We start from the raw sequence: 21,458 nt of genomic DNA on the forward strand, positions 1-21,458 counted from the left end.
ACTCTGTCTTGTTGGTCAGTAGTGTTTATTGGAAGGCAATGAAGCACCCAACTTGGAAAAGCCAGTTCTGCCGAACCTGGCTTTTGCTATCTCCTCTATTCAGAAACAATCCCTCCTCCCAATTTCCCAAAGAATGTGAGAAAGAGTTACAGGGAGGCTGAGGTGCCCCAAGATTGGCGACAAATTGAGATAGAGCCACCTGGCCTGCTAGCCCCACAACGCAGCGGAAACATCCCATTTCCCATGGGACAAGGAGGTGTCAGGGTAAGCCAAGTTATCTATGAAGTGTGTGAAGTCTTAAACGAGACCAAGGAAAGAATGTCCCATTACAGCAATGGTAACATGTAGAAGGCTGGTTACTTATATCTTGCAGCAATTATATTGAGATAGGAATGCATCTCAGTCAACCAGATCCAATCACTGCCACTGCCAGCATATCTTGCAACAACTCCATGGGTTTAAGAACGCATTTAAATTACCTAGGTGCAGTCCCTCACACACTGATGCTACCATGCTATTGGCCCATTGTCTCTATCTCCCCCTTGCCCATTGATTTGAAATAAACCTCAGATGACTTCCGCACATGCAAAATAATGCGTTTTCAAACCACTTTCACAACTGTTTGCAAGTGGATTTTGCCATTCCGCACAGTTTCAAAGAGCACTGAAAGCAGTTTGAAAGTGCATTATTCTGCATGTGCGGAATGAGCCAATGAGTGTTTTTTCAACGCTCTCAGCTGCCTCACATGCTTGCTCAGTCAACACCTGTCAGAAAGGCTGAAAACTGACAAGCCCCTGGTCCCTGCAGGGCCCCCAGGCTTCAGCCTAGTCAGTTTTATGGATAATCCTCATGCAGAGGGACTGCAGCCCAATTGTTTAGACAAGAGTGGCTCTGCCTAGAGGCCACACCGGGCCATTTCCTCTCTGGAATGAAGGCCTGAGAAAGATGACACTGAATCATTTTTGCGACGGGAACCGCACGTGGCGCGCGAGCACCATGAAGGCCGCAGCCCTAGACGCGCTCCCCGGCCTCGCGCCGGAGGAGGAGGAGGAGGAGGCGGGCGGAGAGGGGGAGGGAGGCGATGGGCAGCCGCGGCCTCGGAAGTGAAGCGCCGCAGGGGGACGAGCCGTCCTCTCTCGGACGATGTCCGGCGGCCTCTTCGGAGCTGAGGCGGCCTCGGGCTTCTGCAAGCGGGTGCTGGTGACCGGCGGCGCCGGGTTCATGTAAGCGAGGGCGGGCGAGGCGAGGCGCTTGGGCGATGTCCGGAGGAGGAGGAAATGTCCTGCTTTCTGGTGGGCTGTCCTTTGCCTCCGTGCTGCGGAGGGCTCCGTCAGAGGGCCGGGGCGTCTCCTCCTTGTTCTCTCCGGCAACTCGTCTAATGTCCTTGCTGGAAATCGAGGCAAAAGGAGGGGGGGGGGGGAGAGAGAGAGAGAAGTGTGTGTGGAGGAGGGTTGCCAACCTCCAGGTGGGACGTGCCAGTGTCTCGGAATGTTACAGGGTGACAGATCAGTTCCCCTGGAGGAAGTGACTGCTTTGGAGGGTGGGTTTTTGTTTTTATTTCTGTTGCCCTGCTGAGGTCCTGCCCTCCACGTCGAGAATTTCCAGGAATTTCGCAACCTAGAGTTGGCAACCCGTGTGTGTGTGTGTGGGTGTGTGGGGGGGGGGGGGAAGAGAATCATGTTCTTTGATTTTAAAAAAATGCTTGCACGGAATATTTCCCTTCAGTCCACACCTTTCTCTGGTTCTTGGCTATTCAGGAGACTGGTGGTGGATTCCTGCTTTAAAGGACCCATTTGGTTTTGGTTTTTAAAAACATTTTTCATAAGTTTTGAAATGCAGTTCAACAAGGAGAAAGGGTCTGACATGAATGTGGGGTATTCTTTTCATCAGGAGTCGTTCCAAAACATGATCCTACTGAAGGGAAGGAAAAAGGGTGTCCACCCCCATATTCCATAAGAAAAATTTACCCTCCCTTGCCTCAGTCTGACTCAGTAAGGATGGCACCAATGATTTCCACATCTGTGGCAGCTGAGACAGATGAAGGAGTAATAACACCAACATATGTCTTTAATTTTTGCATTTGCATTAAAAGCCCATCAAAACCCAAGTTTGACAAAAACATGCCTTTTGCTTGCTCAGCTAGTTTTTTACTTGCAGGGCAACCTTTGTAGAGAAGGGAGTTCCAGAACACAATTCTCCACTTGTTGCGATGCAGGCCATCCAGCCATCTCTGTTGCTGCCCCTGCATGCATGAACCAGGGAGCCGACATTCAGTTTTCTACTGTCTCAGTCGCACAGAAGTCACTTTGACCTCTTGTGGGGATGCTGTGCTAGTTTGTCAGCTGAGGTCTTTCACCAGTGCTTTTATGCAGGAAGTGCGGAAAGAAAAAAACAGACAGCAAATTCAAGTGGCCATGAAGTTCCCTTATGGGAAGCCTGATGACCCCAAAGGGCAATTGTCCTGTCCAGATTAAAACTGAAAAAATAAGAGCAGCTGGAGAGCTCTATGTGTGTGTGTGCGAGAGAGAGAGAAAGAGAGAGAGAGAGAGAGAGAGAGAGTGTACAGTCACACCTGGTTCTGGCCATACTGGAATTCATGCATATCCCAACACTGTAAGCGGGTATTTAGTATCTCTGTCTTATCATAAAATGTAGGAGCCTCGTGGCATAGTGGTTAAGTGCTTGCACTGCCACTCACAAGGTCAGGAGTTTGAACCCCCTGTGGGTCAGATATCCTGGCAGCTGGCTCTGGTCAAGTCAGCCATTCATCCATTCCTTGTTCTGTAAATGAGTACCTAGCTAGGGAGTAAAGAATAGCCGAGGAAAGCAATGGCAAACTACCCCACAAAAACGGCTTGCCTATGAAATCACTGCTTGCAGTGGTACCCCAGGGTTGGACACAACTAAAGGGGAAACTTTACCTTTTCATAAAAATGCTTTTGTAATGTTGAATTGGTGGACCTCAGTTAAACCTCCTAAAATTAGTTGATGGAAATGCTGCTGAAATTGCTAATATTACCTGTGTTCAAATGTTCAAATGTGTTCAAATGTGTTCATTTTGTTTTCTCAAAACCTGCAGTGCATCTCATGTGGTAGTTTCTCTTGTGGAAGAATATCCAGACTATATGATTATTAATCTGGATAAGGTAAGACCTTTTCTTTGAGCAAATACCTATCAAATATTAATCATAATTTTTGCTAGACTTTAGATCTTGGCTTGTCATACATTTTCTTATGCATGCTTCTTATAAATGTATTATGCTATTAAAATGATCCCCCCTGAACACTAACAACATCTAACCAAATATGTTATTTACTTACAAACAAAGAGATATGGTTATAAATCAGTATGCATAATTACTGTGCCACTGGAATGCTAACAGTCATACTGTAATTTACAATATTACTCTAAACATAGTCACACCATTCTAATCCCATTTATTTCAATGGAGAGCTGCTTATATTTGCACTTTTAATTGCTTGACTTTCACTTTTAGTCAACTATAGCTTATAACAATGAAGAAAGATGAGAGGAAGCAAGGGTTTACACCCTCAAAGAACTCTAGTAAGTTTGTAAGACAGGACTTGCCTCTGCAAAAGCCATGTGTTCCTGAGGTATTTGCTGAATGTGAATGTATACATGAATGTATACATGACTCCATGGGAATTTCAGAGCTACCGGAAGTCCATAAACTACTCTCCTGCCAGAATATTGTACTTTCTTTGTTTTAGACCTGGATCAGAGGGCTTGGGATCCTTACGACATTCAATAAACAGTTGATTAGCCAAGATAAAAATATACAAAATCTTAAAATACAATCCATAAGATTATCATGTGTGAGGAATGTGTTGTTGCATTTCCTTGTGGTAAAAAAATACAGATAATTGCATTCTTGTTTTTACCCTCACCTGACACACTGTGTGAGTTTCTTACATTCAGTGTATACATCAGAATAACTTCATTTAAATAGTCTGGAAAGATCTTAATCCAAGATACAAATCATCACAACTGGTGACTTTGACAGTGGGCTGTTGTATTATTCTGCTTCTAAATTCTGCGATGTGCTGTAAAATAAGACCGTATGTTGCAGCTTGAACTGTATGGCCCTGATGTAGCTGTAGTTACAGACTGGTAGTCCTGGTTGACATGAATGTGTATGCAGGTGTGTATCTCCACCCAAAGTTATGTCCACGGAGCTATCCAGCCTGTTCATTGGTGCTGGAACAAGCAAGTTGCATGAGAACAATATACATGTAAATACAGCTTTGCCTTTGCATTGGCTGGGTATGTGGAAAGCCAGTTCTGCATGTGAATCTGTTGGTAGGTTGGGGCATTTGTTCTGTGGACAAGCAGACTGTTGTATTTATGTGCATTCTTTGCTTGTTTATTAAGCTGGACTACTGCGCAAGTTTGAAGAATCTTGAGACAGTTTCTGGGAAACCAAACTACAAATTCATCCAGGTAAGCTGGATTTTTTTTGTAACATAGGCCCTTTCTGCACGGGCCATGCGGACGCCCCTGCACCAGCAGGAATTCTGCCGGTGCAGGGGTGGGGGCCGTTCGCACAGAAGCGTGCAAGTGGCCCCCGCAAGAGAGCCAGCGCCAGGAGAAGGCTGACCCCACATGGAAGGCTGCGCCTCTTCCCGTCCCTCTCCCACTCACCTGGAAATGCCTTCGTTAGCCCAGCTTGTCTCGCTGCTCCGTAGACCCGCCCACACTGCCCTCTGCAGCCTCCCAGGGGTTGGAGGACAAAGGGAGGGAGGGTCTTCGGAAGGCTCCAGCAGGGCAACGACGGCTGACGCAGGTGAGTGGAAGGCGAAGGAGAAAACAACGCAGATTCCCAGCCCGGTGCCGTTAAGCACGGCATGCCGCTGGGAATCGCGGGTGTCCAGCTTTAAAAACCTCCCTCCGGGAGGGGCGAGGTTTTGGAGGCGGCCTGACCTCCCGGCCTGGGGAGGGGAAGGAGCCAGGTCAGCCACGCTGCACTCGCGTTTTACCATGAGCTTACCGCCTGTGTTGAAAGCGAGGCTCCCATGGGAGACTGGGCGTTTTTTGCCCGATCCCTTAGAGCGCCGTTTATGGCCCGTGTGGAAAGGGCCATAGTGTAGTTTTTAGAAGTTGGTATTTTGAGAACTTGATTTTATTACATAGCGCCACAGTTTTATTCAAAATTAACAGCCATTTCCCTCAAGATTAAACATGTATATATCAAATTGCTGCAACTTAAAAACATAGAGTATAATTTTTGGCACGATTGAAAAGTAAGTATTTATCTGAAAGCTGTAATTGGCTGCTAATGTGCTTTTCCTTTGCCTATTTTTAGGGAGATGTCTGTGACCACAACTTTGTAAAAATGTTGTTTGAGACTGAAAACATTGATATAGTATTACATTTTGCAGCACAGACCCATGTAGGTGAGTGTTGCAACTATACCTGTTCTTGGCATATGGTATAAGCAAGAAAATATTCTTGAAAAATATTATTGCCCTGTAATTTGATATACAATTTATAATGTTGAAGTATTCCTGTCTGATTGTTGACCATTACTCCAGAAGTACTTGGTTCATAAGGCTCTGTCCTCAAGAATGAACACATGTTCATGTGTAGGTGAGATCCCAGTTGAGCATTCAGCCCAGGTAGCATGGATCCTATTGGTAAGTTCCAGGCCTGTGAGGAAATTTCTGCCTTTTTCCTTTTTGGCGCAAAAGTTCCCCTGTGCAAGAGCCCACTGAAAACCATTAATCTTGTGTGAGTAGAAATGGAAGTGGAAAAGGAAGCACGTTCAGAAGCAGATACTAGAGCGCATGGAACCTGTTCACGGGATATATATCTGAGTCTTTTCACTGCAGCTATGAGTTTGCTTGTACAGTTGCAGAGAAGAATGCTGAATATACAGTACACGCTGACCGTGCTAAATGCAGACTGAAGTGTACTTTATTTAAGCTTATTAACTGTAAGCATACTTGATGTAGCACTCGACTGTGGCCCTTAAATGTATTTTTACTTATTTTAAAAATGAGTAGGCTGCTTTTTTTTTCAAATGCTCAAGGTATTTTCCCCACAGCTATCTGTGACTGCATCTGAGCATATAAAACCACAGACTATTAATCACAGTTAAACAATAACTTTGGTATAAAAAAAGCCACCGGGACAGAAAAGTTTGGCATTCTCTCTGGATGGGAGCTAGACTTCTTCACCCCTTCTGAAAGCTGCATCCAGAGGGTTCAACTCACTGCAGAATGTGTTATTCTAGTCACCATGGACTGTCCAAGGGTTCGGATATCCTCAGCAGAGCTTGTTAATTTGATCTTAGCAAAAAGTGGAGGTCCTTTATGCAAGTGGGTCTTTAACAACCAACCATAAGGCTATCCTCATCCTCCAAGGACTGAGCATGTAGCCCCCCTCCCAACACAAACAAGCAGGTTATATCCTTTCAACTGTGACTCTTAGCTACCTGAGAACTCAGCCTGGAGACAAGCAGCGAATGCTGGGGAGGGGGTGTACTTTACACCTGGCAGAGGCTGCTATTCCTCCAAGATAGATTCACTCTTGACAGTGGATTGTTTTGTTTTCTAAGAACTCCCAATGAGCATCGCCAAGCTCAGAAGGGACCTCTACTGAACTCCGGTCATGATTCTTAATTGCTTTCATTTTCTTAGCTGAAACCTTGTTTTCTTCTAAAAAATTTATTCCTAAAATTTAGATCTTTCATTCTGGCACAAACTTGAATTTGGCTACGTTAACGTTTATGGAACTTGCATTCTGGTTGGGGCTGCTCACGAGGCCAATGTGGAGAAGTTTGTATATGTTAGCACCGATGAAGTTTATGGCGGAAGTTGCGATAAGGTAAGCTTGACTTATTATATAGGGGGTGTTATGACTTCTGTGTACTTTCAGGATTAACAGTGTTATGATGGCTAACAGTTTTATGATAACGATACACAAATTGAAGTTGGCTGCATTTTGATTTTTCCATGGCATTGCTTATAAAAAGGGATATCTTGCCTTCAGTGGGTGGGGTGTTGGGCAATTAGAAAACGCTGGAAGAACTAAGGTAATATGCAATGAAGGAATGTCCTGTTACAAATTTGGCCAGAAGCAAACTTTGTTCCCGCTAGCTTTAAAGGGAACAGAATACTCCCAGTCCTTGGGTATCATCCCAAGACTCTCCCAATTAAATAGGCCTTTTGTCTTGCTGAGTAAATAGAACAAATATTTGTCTAGCTCCTGATTGAAGGAAAAGAACTTGTTGTACTTAGAGGATATAGAAAGAAATAATTACTCAAGTACGGAGGGCGGGGCAGAGAGAACTCTTGTATGTGCTATATAATTTAGCACTACCAGGAGATAATGAATTGGCTAGTATGGTTGTTGGTGGAAAGTGGTGTCAAGTTGCAGCCAACTTATGTGACCCTGCATGTTTTCTAGCTGAGAGAGAGAGAGGTCTGGGGGTAGTTTGCCATTGCTTGCTTCTGTGCAGCAACCCTGAACTTCCTTGGTGGGTATTACAATGATCAGTCAGTTTACAACCAGATCCAATCAAAAGAGCAATTTCCAGTTGTTTAGTACATAGGCAAAGTAGAGTTTGCATAAACTCAGGTCTAGGAAAGTATCACTGAAATATGATAAAAATATAGAGGCATGGCACAGCTAATCAACATTTGAAAGGCATGGGATATACTCAGTTAATAGCACTTATACTGCCAAACCCTGAACTTCCTTAGTGGTCTACCATCCAAAGTACTAATCAGAACCAACCCTACTTAGCTGTGAAGTTCTGATGAGGCTGAGCTAGCTTGAGCCATCCAGGTCAGGGCAGTATAGTTGTCAGTATGTTAATGTCAACAGTCGTCATCAAATATGGTGCTCTTTCAATAGTTATATGACTGTGTCTCTCATCTCGAGTGTACCCTTATCATTTGCAGCCAAATTTTATGAAAGTTTCAAAAGTCCAGTGAAAAAGCAAAGTAAAACAGACTTCTTGTTCTAGGAATTTGATGAATCATCACCTAAATTGCCCACAAACCCTTACGCAACATCTAAGGCAGCAGCTGAATGCTTTGTTCAGTCTTATTGGGAAAGGTATCAGGTAAGAGGAAACAGGCCTTGACTTTCTGGCTACTGCTGTTATTCTGAAATGTCTGAACATATTTACCAGTATGCCTTGGTTCATTGCTAATTACAGTTAAAAGCCACTGAAAATGGTGATTCATCCATCTTATTTTGCAGTTTTTGTGCTTTCATTTTGAAATTTAAATAAAATGTTTTAATACCTTAACTTTTGAATGGGCTTGAATAAAATTGATATGACCAGATTACATGTAAGTGACACTTTTTCCTGGGTGTAAAATCCGACTGTATAGTTTCTCTTTTGTCTTGCACATTTATGAGTCCCCCCACCCCACCAGTTGAAGATTTCTAGGAGGACCTGCATGACTTGTTGATTTGCTGGGGATTTTGGAGCAGACATACTTTAGTGGGGAAATGACATATTTGGTTTTATTTCCAATTTTAGTTGGTTTTACTTACATGTAGGCCACCTTGAACCATGAGAAAAGGCAGGGTATAAATATTTTAGTAATATTAATATTTTTGATTAAAAATAGAGCTTCAACTTGGAATACAGTTTCTCAGTGGGGCTAATGGTGATAAGCCTGCATCTTACAGATTTTTCTGAGCTGCTACATTACAGTGAAGAGTTCAGGCTTTGCTTTCCTAGCATCCATGGCTTCATGGGGCACAGTAGCATGGTCTTCAGGGGAGTAAATGGTGGCTTCACTTTCCTGCTGCTCTGTGTTGGAAGCAGGCAATTCTTGCCAGAGAAACACGGGTGACTATTGCTGGGCCTGATGGGGAAATTACACTTTTTCAGTTGCCCAGACCAGATAAGTGTGCCTAAAAACTGTAGGGAGAGAACCAGCTGCTGTACAGATTCACATCAGAGAGTAAGGATTATCTATTTTGTATACTGTTTGAGAAAACCAGGATTGCTATTGTCAAGAGGCACGGACAAACTGGACAATAAGGGCATGGCGTCTGGATTACTAATTGTACACCTTGTTCAAAGATTATTCCAGCTTTCAATTTGAGCTTTCATTAGGGTTTTAAATAACCGGCTTTTAGAAATCTTGTTACTTCAATTTTATTTTGTATTTGAACCTGGAAATGTATAATGTGGACTTTATATTCTATACCTGATAACTTCTGGTCTATGACCGTAATAAACAAAATTGATGATGATACATTATGGAATTGAAATCCGAAGGTTAGAATAGATCCTTCTGTCCGATGTATTTGAATGTTTACTCTCTAGCTGTGTTAAGAGCATTGATTACTCCGCAGGAAAGTATTGTGTAAGCTTTTTATGGCTATTTGTGTTGGGTATTTTGAAATTTTGACATTTTCACTGTCTGTTTTAAAGTTCCCAGTGGTTATAACACGAAGCAGCAATGTCTATGGACCCCACCAGTTTCCAGAAAAGGTCAGTTTGATTAAAGAACTTCCTGATAGCTTTGATAAGACTTCATACAATTGTGTACTTCATTTATATCCCACCTTTCACCACAGTGGGGACCCAAAGCAGCTTTCCTTCTCGTATCCTCCATTTTATCCACACAACAACCTTATGAGGAAGGTCAGACTGAGAATATGTGACTGGCTCAAGGTCACCTAGCAAACTTCCGTGGCGCAAATGGGGATTTGAACCTGGCTGTTCCAGATCTTAGTCTGACATATCTACATACCAAACCACTGCACCACACTTGTTATCTAATCCTGTTGGTGTAACAATTTGTCCAGTCCACATCTTTGCATGAGTATTCTTGCTAAATTTTATCAGTGATTTCACTATACCTGGATTCTCCATGTTCTTTTCAAGTTTGCAGAGACACTTTGTCAAAAGTCCATCTTTACTGTTTGCGTGCCTAACTTCCTCAGTTGGGGAGTGGTGGGGGGGAGGAATTCTTCCTTGATTTCCAATTGCTCTAGAGTGGATTTGGGCAGAACTGGAAGGCCGGTCTCATTCATTCCTTAAATCTGTTGTCAGGGAGACACATGGCAGTATCCGATCCCTGTTTCTCTTTGCTTGGCCAACAGACGATCAGAAGGTTTTAAACTTTTTAAATAGCACTGTCTGTGTTCAGCCATACATAGCTCACCAGAATAAGCTGGATCCGAGCTGCCGTGCATTTTTTTGCATTACCGTTTTCCATGAGAAAATTGTGGCTGTGTTTTCCTCAACTAGTCTGAATGAACAAATATGTTTTTATTCCTTTTCAGGTTATTCCAAAGTTTATTTCTCTTCTGCAACAGAACAGAAAATGGTACGTATAGTCATCATGTTTGTTTAAGAAAAAAATTATCTGGCAACACGACTCAGTCAATTGTGGCATATTTGAAATGCAATCTTACGCCTCAAAATCTATTTGCTCAAATGACAACAGCTGAAATCCTGACAACTTCTACATACTAAAAGGTCATGTAACTGAATATTCTGATAACTGCAAAAGTTATACTCCCCCACAAGGCTTTTTAACTTGCTTTGTTTGCCAACAGAAGCCCATTAATAGGAGTGACATTGAGTAGAGAGGGAGTTGGCACAGGCACAGTGACCCCATCTGCACATGATTTCCAGCTGGTGACCAGTGAGTCTATGTGCTTGGGCGATGTGTATGTGTCCCTGTACTCAGGAATGTTTGAAAAAGCAGAGTTTCCAATCACAAGAACCAAGATGGGCATCTAGACTCTGTGCTTACAAGCCAATGATCATGCATGGGTATTACAGCAAGGCCAGGTTGCTTTTACATGTTCTTCCTCTGCACATGTTGGGTAATGCCTGGATTTGTTGGCCCTCACAAATACTAAGAATGAAGGTTGCATTTGTTAGCTATTTCCTCTGGTGGTGGAAAGTGCCATCAAGTCACAGCCGACATTATGGTAGCCCCAGAGGGTTTTCAAGGCAAGAGACATTCAGAGGTGGTTTGCCATTGGCTGTCTCTATCTTGGCTTTCTTTGGTGGTCTCCCATCCAAGTACTAACCAGAGCTGACCCTGCTTAGCTTCTGATGAGGTTGTGCTATCCTGTGCCATTGATGTTAAGATACTTCATTCTCTTTCCCTCTAGGTAATCTTAATTCTCCTTTTGCTTGTCACCAAATCTCTCCTCTGGTGACAAAGTTAAAAACATCTAATTTGGACCAAGATAGTATTCCGCTCTTACGTAGCAATTTTAGGGTTCCCAGTGCTGGTTGCCTTTAGCCATCCTCTCAAGCTTAAATAATTTCATAATAGCTACGTGTGTGGTTTTCTTGTGTATTCCTACCTCCTCTTGCTCATGGAGTACAATTAAAAGCTTCCAAGTTTAGGAAATGTTCAGTCACACTCCAGTTTACGTTGTCATTTAAATTGCAGACACAGCGACAATGAAATACTTTTTGGGAGGTGGGGGAGAGAAAACTTCCCTCAGTACCTGCATCTGGGACTGGACAGATTGGTGTTTTGATTGACACCTTCCCAAACTAGGAAACTTTCAGTCATGGGGAACTGCTCACATGCAGGTTCTTAACAAACAAAGAGGATTGTGTGCATTCTGGATTCAGCCTTTGTCGTGCTGCAATCCTTTCATCAGTTCTGTAAAGTAGGGCAGTATTTTCTCCATATTGCAAATGTGAGTGGTGGTGGTGGTGAATTGAAATGGAGAGAGATCTGCTTGTCCAGGATCTTCTAACAAATCCATGCCAGTGGTGAGATTTGCTCTGCACACCTCCTGGATCACAGCACTTTCTCTGACATATTATCAGCTCCGCTGTAGTTCTGCTGTTTGTCATCTTGCAAGTCAAACTTGAACATCAAACAGTTCCCCTAATTTTTTTCCCTGCAAATTAGATTAAAATATTCTTGCTTTCTTGTTTCTTTCGTTAGTTGCATTCATGGTTCAGGACTGCAGAGGAGACATTTTCTTTATGCCAGTGACGTAGCAGAAGCTTTTCTTACTGTGATGAAGAAAGGACAGCCTGGTGAAATCTATAACATTGGGACCAGTTTTGAGCTGTCAGTTACACAGCTTGCCAAGGAACTAATCCATCTAGTGAGTAATAAATAGAATTGGCAATTGAATGTGAATAAATAATATATTATGAATGATGACTTGGGGTGGGAAAAAAGTGTTTTTTTTAAACTAAGGGGTGTCACAAAGGCATGGGGGCTAAAAACTTACATAAGAGTAAGACGCTGCTTCCCACAAAATGGCTGCCTCTCAGAGAATTCTGGGATCCATCTTGTTTGTCCTGCCTGGGCAGGAAGGTGGTTGGTATCTGAACTTTCCCCGTGGCTTTAAGATGTGCCTGGCTGGACATTGGAGATAGCTAATCCCCATTGTGTCACCCTAAGTTGATTTAATCAACACTCTGAGCAGACCATTAACTATCCTATCTGCACCCATTCTAGCAATCAGTCAGTATTCAAAAGAGCAGTCCAGGAATTCTCTTGGGTACAGACGACTCATCAAGCCTCTCCTATTTTTGTTGGATTCCTGGAAAATCAATTGAGCCTTTGTCTCTGGCTTTCCTGCCAATTTAGCTCATACTGCTTCAGGATCCAATTTGGGGTACAGATATTGGTCCTTTGGCCATTCATGTTGTGTGTTCATGTTCTGAATCCTTGCCCACAGGCCCACTTGCTTGTGGGCTTTTTCTTTTGTTCCTGGAGACGCTGGTCGTTTTCCTCTTCAGCCCTGCTTTCCCTGGACATCCCTTAAAGACTGGTAACCATCACCCATCCCTGAAACCCTAGCCAACTTCTTTCCTTTTCTCTTAGTCAGATGTTGTATGTTTTGTGTGCATAGGTTCATTTCTTGTTTTACTATGTATATTCTTTAATAAAACCATATTGTAATTACACAACTGTCTGCTCAGTTGAGAGTATTTACACAGAACTAGCAGCATAAATTCCTGCTGTTAACATTTTTGGAACATAGTGAGGAGATGCTCTTCCTCTCCTTTGCAGCTCAAGGCAGATTATAATTCCAAACCCAGATTGCATACGGGCGAATAACACTCCCTCTCCTTAAGTAAATGCCTGCAGCTGACACCCTACTAAGATCTCAGCAAATAAAATAGCCTTGCACTGCCTCCTGGCAATATCAAGAGGCAGAACACCCCCACCCCTCAGGGAGCCCTTTCTACAAAGTGGGAGCTGCAATGGAAAAGGCAAGGGCTCTGGATGATGCCAGGTGGGCTGCTTTCAGTGGGAATATGGCCCTGCAGAAGGACTATAGATGGCAAATGGTAACATAAGGGAAGACACAGTCCTTCAGATTTGTGGGTTGCATACTATTAAGAGCTTGAAAGGTCTTAACCAGCCCTTGGACTGGGCTCAGAAACAAATTGGGAGCCTGTGTCACGATTAGTACAAGTACAAATACCGTTGTTGTCATAAAATTAAAATGTACATATCACTAGAAAGATTTATAGGTTAAGATGGTAAAAGTTATGGTTAAAATTGATGTTATAAAAAGATAACATTGGAGATTATGTTATATCTTTATTTATAATTCATACAAGTCTTCACTTTAAAATTTTTAAGATTTAACCATTACAATTTTAAAATCTGTGAGAAGTATTGAGCAACCAAACTTGTAAGTCGTGGATCTCTATCAGACAGGAGGAGAGCAGTTGTTTCTTTGTGCTTTGTGTTGACCTGCGTTGTGTTGACCTGGGCGGACAATTCAGAGCAGGCTAGATGAATTCCCGTCCTCTCGCCCCTGCCATTTTTGCTGTGTTCTCAAAATTTTCCCATTTTTTTCTGTTGGAAAAACAGTCCTAGGGTGGAGTGGAGTGGGGGAGTTTATCCTAGCCTTCACATCCCCAAACCTACCTCACAGGGTGGTTGTAATAAGAATAAAGAGCTCCCTGAAAGGAGGGTGAGATAAACATTTGCTAAATGAGTAAATAAATAATTACTTCTGTGCATTTAGCAGCATTCATCTGCAGTGGTGTGTTTCTTTGGATAAACATTCTTGGTAATCTGGACTGTGTGTATTTCTTTGTCAGCACTGCAAATTTAAGAGACCTTATGCTGAATTGTTATGAAATTGACATTGAAGAATGTATTGATAGCTCCGTTAACCTGTATAAACCCATTAAATAGCTGTTTACAATTGTACACCAGAAATGTGGGGATACAGAATATGATAGATATGCCTTGGGTTAAATTTTTTCCCTGGTAACATAGTTGTTTTTTAATTCACAGATAAAGAATACAAGTTCAGAATCTGAGACAGAATACTGGATGGATTACGTTAAAGACAGGTAGGATTGTAACGAGTACGAAGAATTTTTGCTATGCAAATATCTGTGCTTCAGGTGTGGATTGGGGTTTCACAGCAATCTTTAGAGAACTACAAATGCTTTTAAAATGATGTCAGCAGCTATGGGATGGACCCACAGCCACTGCCTCTTGTAGCTGGACCTGTATTTATTTCTGACCAAATGCTACAGTGTACATATGTGATAGGGGTGCTCAGTTAGGCATATAGACTGACTTCTGTTATTCTTTTTTAAGAAGTAATAATTTTTAATATTATATCAACTACAAGATGGTGTAAGAGCCATCCTACATAGAGAGGTAAAAGAAAAAACAGATATGAAATACAAAACTTTAGCCTCCATTCCTCAGAAAATAACCCATACAGTGACATTTAATTTAAAAAAGATCAGAATAGAAGAATAAAAAGAGAAAAAGAATTATAGCTGATTTCTCTCCTGCCTTCATCTTATATATAATATTTCTGACTAAGCCCATTTACTTTTATACCAGCTTATGTTATTAAAGTTCCCACTTTAAAAAAAAATTATTTCCACTAATATTATTGTATTTGTACATAAATGATATATAACAAGCGACAAAAATATATAACATTTCATTTTTACTAACTTTCTCTGTCTATCTCATTCTATCTGTTGCATGCCCCTGTGTTATGTACAACCATTTTCAAATTATTTAAGGATTTATAATTACTCTAACCCCTTTAGTTAAATCTTAAATCTATAACTTTTGTCTTATTCTGTCTCTCCTACCCCCCTGATTCTCAGTTTAACCCATTGGTGTTATGTTGCTCTCCATAAAAAGAATTCAAAAGAAAAGGTAACAACTTTCAGGTTGTCTGAAGATTTGTTCTTATTGAAGAACTGTCTCACATCTTGAATATCTGTGATCTTCTGGTAGGCTCAATTGAAGGTGAAATTAGTCTAAGGAGAATTTTCTTCTTTTTCAAAGCATCTGTGAGAAATTGATACTCCTTACATTTCAGCAGTATCTCACATGGTTGTTCTTTCATGAAGATTAGGTCGCAACCTTGAAACTGTATTTTTTTACTGGTAATAATATCTCTTCTTTAAATGACCTGCAGGAGATTCTTGTTCTTGGCTGCTAAGGATCTTACATGATACATTCTATCCACCATAGACACTATTTCTGCAACAGAAAGAGACATGAAGTTCACTAACTCATTCCACCTCTGAAATCCTTTTAAAGTTAGTAGCTAGCCCTTTAATCTTCTTGTATGTCTGATATTTCCCGCATCATCTTGTTCTCCATATCTGACATATAATTTCCTATGGAAATTAACAACAGTTCTATTTTTTTTATAGGGTCCGATCCAGCTCATGTTCTTTTTTTATCTGCCATCTTCACTTTCACCACTAGATGTCCTTCTTGGCTCACAAATGTCCTTAATTCACTCAGTTTTATTCAGTCCAATCTCCATGCAATCTCCTACCCTCTCCTCCTTCCAAAAAATCAGTCACCAGGATAAACTTTCTTTTTTCAAGATGAGTTACAGTTGTAGTTCATTTGCTTCTCCTCCAGATAGTAACTATTTTCCTATTATCTCTTTTAGGAAAACAATTTTAAGAGAGTGTTTCTGTTTCACAGTGAAGTTTTCCATTCAAATAAAATGGCGATCTGTGATCTAAGACTCAGTTCATTAAATGAGGGTACAAACAGATAGTATTCATCTTTTAGCAGATCTAGAGCTCTCACTGGTCACAACATAAGGAGGATGGCAAAATTATCCTTTTGTTTTTCTTTCTTTCCATCATGTTTCACAGGTAGTACTGCATCTCTAAGGCTTTGACAGTCAGTGCTGCCTCCTCAGCCTTCCTCTGTCTAGAAGACAGTGGGAGAAGTAGACAGGGCAGCTGGCATACTTGTAGTACCTTCACTCATCCTCCTACCCACCTTAGCCGAGCAAAGTGCTTCCTCTTCCAGCTTCATATCTCCTACAAAGTTGGTCTTTCCCCAGGATCACATTCCAGGCAAAATGAACAGAGGGGGAGCTTCTCCTCTTGGGAGAGATGTCACCATTAGCAATGACTGGAACTGGAACTTCTGATTTCTGTTGTTCTTATGTGGTTTAACAGTTGTAGCCATCTAGTCAGAGACTAGAAATCTTTTAGTGGCTTGTATGCACGACGTAAATGGTGACGTAAATGGTGGTTTAGTACATTTGCTAAAGAGGTTAGAGGATCAACAGAAGGACCATTGTAGAAGAAGAGGGTACTGAAAGGACTAAACTTGTATTTGCATGGGGGGGGGGGTCCAAATCACACATGAATTGCTTGAGGTGGTGTGCAATTTAATTCTGGTTGTATTTTTCTCGTCATTTTTTTTGAAGACCTACAAATGACTTGGGATATCCAATGAACTCTGGAAAAATGCACAGCTTGGGTTGGAGACCTAAAGTACCCTGGAAAGAAGGAATAAAGAAAACAAGTAGGTGATGCTGCCAACACATTGGTTTGGAACTACCTTGGCCAATGCCATTCATAGGAATGGGTAGCTGCAGATTTGAAAGCAAGTTACATAAAAGCTACCCCTCTCCCATTACATGCAAATATAAATGTGATGCTTAATGAGATGGAAGTAAAGTGGTGAGTGCGGGGGTGGGGGTGGGGGGGGAAGCTAGTCAAACATGAACTGGATTGCCTGTATTATGGAACAGCTTTTTGTAACAGAATAACCTCGCTTAATTTTGTATTTCATTGGGTCAGGTCAGCAGAGGATACTTGGCTAACTTTTTTAAATCTAGAGACAGTGGTTACTAGTTGCAACTGGCAAATCTCTAACTCCATTTGGGCAGCTTCCAGTGTTAACTCTGAATGCTCCATGAAGTTATGTGGTTCATTTGGAAACAGTCAATATAGAATTTAGATGTCAGGTTTATGTTTTGTGGAACACAATTGCCACAAGTGTGTCCAGTGTCATAAGAAGTTAGCATCATTGAATGGTCTCTTATGTGCTGGGAGGCACTCTGGGCCTAAATTCCAGCTCTGGTTTATTCTAATTACACAAATCCTAAATGTTCAGTGTTGTCACCCTTCCAATAATAATTAAATTCTATTCATAATATTCTGATTTTTTAAACTCCATGCCTTTCTGTTCCAAATCCCTAAGCTGACTGATATCCTAGGCTGAGGTTTTTCTCCATTGTCACAAGCTGGAAACTTGCTTCCAAAATTTATTCTCATAATTTTGAGCCTCAGAAATAACTTTAGGGCCAAATCCTGCATGCTCATAAGTTATCAGCCAGTCTCACTGAATTTTCTGGGTTATGACTGTATAAAACTGTGTAAAGCTGTGCTGTAAGATTGTATAGGCTGTAATTATTAATATTTTTAAAACTTGTCCTTTTCTCATGCTAGTTGAATGGTATCAAGAGAACTTCCACAACTGGAAGAATGCAGGGAGCGCTCTGGAGCCTTATCCTGTTTTGCAAGAATCGGGATGACTTGTATGGCGCAGCTACAAGGACAAAAAAGAAGGAAATTATTCTACCTCAAAGCCACAGTTCTATCGAGAGAGAGAGAGGGGAACTTCATGGAGCGGCCAGAATTGAAGCTGCCATGTCTTCAGTAAATATAAAATGTGAATCATCAACACTATCAAGAAAGACACTAGAAAGAAATTTTAGAAATCTTAATGCCAATAGGACCATCTTAATTTCATCAGCATTCTAATGCAATATTGAAGCTTTAAAGTATTTTTTATTAAAAATTGGAATTAAAGTCATTTTTGTTATTTGTACATTTTGGTACAACTATTTTGTATTATATGTGTTGTTTCTTTTAAAAAAGGCAGTCCTACACCAACCCTTTCTAGTTCTTTCTGTTTCCAGATTTGTATTGTCACAAAAAGAGCAGTATTCTCTGTGCTGGTTTTCCAGGGACAATTGCTTTGTCATCTGTTTCAGAATAAGTGTTGTACAGTGCTATGGAATCCTTTGTTAACACCTGAAATGTGTGAAATTACAGAAACAAGAGATTCTCTTATAGAACCTGTATCTACTGGCACTTTTTTCTCCTTGATTTTCAAGTAGATATGACGCGGAATATCCAGGAGACAGTAGTATTGTAACTGACTTGATTGTTTTATGAATCATTGTTGGTGCTAAGCAGTGCATTTGTGGGTTTCTCTGCCATGCTACTTCTCTTGAGGTTACTGTGTGTTCTATTTTCCACGGTGCCGGCCAGAGGTGTAACTGGGGAAAATGGAGCCTGGGGAAGACTTCAAGTTTTCTGCCCCCTGCCGAAGGTACTGTCATGCGCCTGGGAGCCCCCTCCCCACGCTGCCCCCAACCGGCATTTGGCCTCCTGTGTTCCCTTCCCGTCCTACTTATCTGGCATTTTGCTTGGAGGGCGGGGAGGAGAGGGGAAGAGAAGAGATTTGCTCCTTTTTTTGCACAGGTCCCCACCCTGCCCCCTTATAGCTATGCTGAGGCAGGATTGGGCACGGATGCCCAGCAACAGCCTCTGTGGGGCCTGGCCGGGTGAGAGGGAAAGGGGTCTGAGGGCAATTTTCCACCCCTCATGTGACCCCACCATCACCCGCCGGGTGTGCCGGTCCCCACCCCGTCCCGTTATAGCTAGGCGTCAGCTGGCACTGAGTATTCAGACAAATTCTGCATTATTTTGATGAGATGCCATCTTGGTTTATCATCAATCTCTGCTTTTATAGACATACTCTGGATTGCGGGAGTCCAAAGCAGAGTGACTAGCTTTGCCAAAAGACTTATATATCATTTTTGTGGTTCTCCTGTAAAGGATGTGCATTTCTGCTTTTCTTGAGGATGACATATCACCAGCCTATTGATTTCATTGTAAATGTTGCCCTGACCATATGTGCAGTGCCGTGGCTTATACAGAAGCATAAACCATTCCGGAATGCAACATTCATGACATCATAGCAAGGAACCAGTGATGTCACAGGGAGAGGCCTCCATTGCCACTATATATGGAAATGGAGCCCTGGGGGATTTAGGGAGGTGCAATAAATAAATAAATAAATAAAATGTGTAAAGAGTAGTAGTTATCTTCTCACTTCAAACTCTTATTCTGTAAGTAAGGACAACCACATTTTGAGCCAATTCCTCTGTTTAAAAAATTATATGGCAGCACTATGCACTGTGGTCACTTGTACAATATTCTGTTCTAAGGGCCAGCTCTTCTCCAGAAGCTTTTTTAAAATTCCCAATTCCTAATTTTCCACGAGCCAAGAATATGCCTATGTTCAGCAGGTTGCTGAATTCAGGAGATCTCCAGCTACCACCAGGAGGTCGTAGATGTAATGATCCTTTACAGTTAAATATAATGATCCTTGAAAGCAAATTCTGGATAATTTCTACTGAAAGACACCATGACAAAGCCCATTACGGCTAGGTGACATTTTAATAATTTGAACATGGAAAATGATGGGAAATTACCTGTCATGTTTCTTTTTGCAACATAGAAATGATTATTTTATACTGCTTAGCCAGTCAATAAATGACACACACCACTCCCTCCCTTTCTGTTGCACAAAAACATTCTGATTCTCATTATTTACCTCTTGTAAAAGACGTATTAAACCAAGTTAATAATGCCAACAGAAGCAGGAATCACTATGCCTTGATACAGAGGGAAATAACTTTCTATGAAGGAAGCATCAACATTTCAAACTGTTTTTAACAAAGTCCCTTTAGATTGCTTAAATGCTTTTTTCCATAGCAGAGCTACATTGTTCATTGGAGAATCAATTCATGCAACACTAGCATAACAGGTAGACAAACTGGCTGAGCAGCTGGTCAAAGTACAGCAATTTTCACAACCGTAACTTTTCAAAGGCAAAAGTTGCAAATTTCAGCACCTCTAAGCCAGTCCTAAAGCTATTTTCTGCGCTGAGATGGCAAGTGTGGGCCCAGCAGCCGAAATAGCTCAGTTGGGAGAGCGTTAGACTGAAGATCTAAAGGTCCCTGGTTCAATCCCGGGTTTCGGCAAGATAGGTTGAATTTTTTCTCTCTCAGGCTATCCCATGCAAATTCTGCCTGAAGAGTGTAGCAACTGAGTGTCATGCCTCTTGTCTTTATGGGAGCCTCAGAAAGGTGCCAGAATCTCATTCAAAAGGCTACACTCCTTCACCCCTCCTTTACCACATTCACAAAGTCTTGCAAGATCAGCTTGGCAGGGAAGGTTTTAAAATGATGCATACCCCACCCTCAAAGTAGCAGCAGCAGCAGCAGCAGCAGTAGTAGTAGATTTATTCACCATTCTTCCCTAAAGGCTCAGGGTGGTTTCCATCATTTTATAAAACTATACAAAAAACATTATAAATACTTAACATTACAATTGCACAACATTCAGTTTCAAAATATATTAACTGCAATTTCAGTTGCTGACAACTGGAAGTAATCAGCACCCACACCAGTTTCAGATTTAGCTGGATCCCACTGGGAAGAGAGCTTCCTTTACAGAGTTAACTTTTTTAAAATGGCTTTAATCCCAAAGGCATTCTCCTGAGAGTAAGTGCCATTGAATAAAATGGAACTTCTGAATTTACCTGCTTAGTACTGCTCCCTTTAAGCATTGAAGAACAACTTTCCATTTGTATGGACTTGTTGGTGGAAAACTGGATCCTGTTTAACGGATTTTTTTGAAATAACAAAGTGCCCAATTTCCATCAATGAAAAAAAGAGTGGTTGAGGAATTGGATAATTTCTCCTCCCTCTGAATCACGGCTGCACATACAATTTACCATTTGCCAGTAGACAGAGATCCATGGTCTTTATACCATCTATTTGGGCCAGATTATTCAGCAAAGGCACATTTGCTTGAAGGTGTGAGTTATTCTAGGACTAGGTACTGGCACAATCCATTTGCAAGAATAAGTTTATTTGTTTAGGGAATTCATGTCTAAACACTCACTGGATAACAAGATGAGACACTATGTGACTGAGAAGCAACAAAGAAATGCCCCCTCTCCTTTGAGGAATATCAAAGCCACATTAAATGCAAAATACCTTTGAGGGACTCGATTCTGATAAAGAAGAAAGGGGTATAATTGTGCAGGGTTATAACTGTGTGCTCCACTAATGTCCCGTTGGGGTCCAGGAAGTTTTCCTTTCCCACATGGGTTTTGCACTCCCCATC

The 21,458-nt window shown here is 41.6% G+C and overlaps 1 protein-coding gene and 1 non-coding gene across 2 annotated transcripts; both read left to right on the top strand.

Moving 5' to 3' along the window:
* The first annotated feature begins 1,072 nt into the window (after window positions 1-1,072).
* On the top strand, window positions 1,073-18,328 carry TGDS (TDP-glucose 4,6-dehydratase). Its single transcript, XM_048494756.1, has 12 exons — window positions 1,073-1,223; window positions 3,080-3,146; window positions 4,394-4,462; window positions 5,325-5,415; window positions 6,705-6,847; window positions 7,992-8,090; window positions 9,423-9,482; window positions 10,280-10,323; window positions 11,920-12,085; window positions 14,248-14,306; window positions 16,673-16,770; window positions 17,700-18,328. The coding sequence occupies exons 1-12, from the start codon at window positions 1,144-1,146 to the stop codon at window positions 17,783-17,785; spliced, it is 1,062 nt and encodes a 353-aa protein (XP_048350713.1). The 5' UTR covers window positions 1,073-1,143; the 3' UTR covers window positions 17,786-18,328.
* A 1,907-nt stretch (window positions 18,329-20,235) lies between these two features.
* On the top strand, window positions 20,236-20,308 carry TRNAF-GAA. Its single transcript has one exon. It is a non-coding gene; the product is annotated as a tRNA-Phe (tRNA).
* Window positions 20,309-21,458: the final 1,150 nt, after the last annotated feature.

Source organism: Sphaerodactylus townsendi, linkage group LG04, assembly GCF_021028975.2.
Source record: "Sphaerodactylus townsendi isolate TG3544 linkage group LG04, MPM_Stown_v2.3, whole genome shotgun sequence".
Lineage (NCBI taxonomy): Eukaryota > Metazoa > Chordata > Lepidosauria > Squamata > Sphaerodactylidae > Sphaerodactylus > Sphaerodactylus townsendi.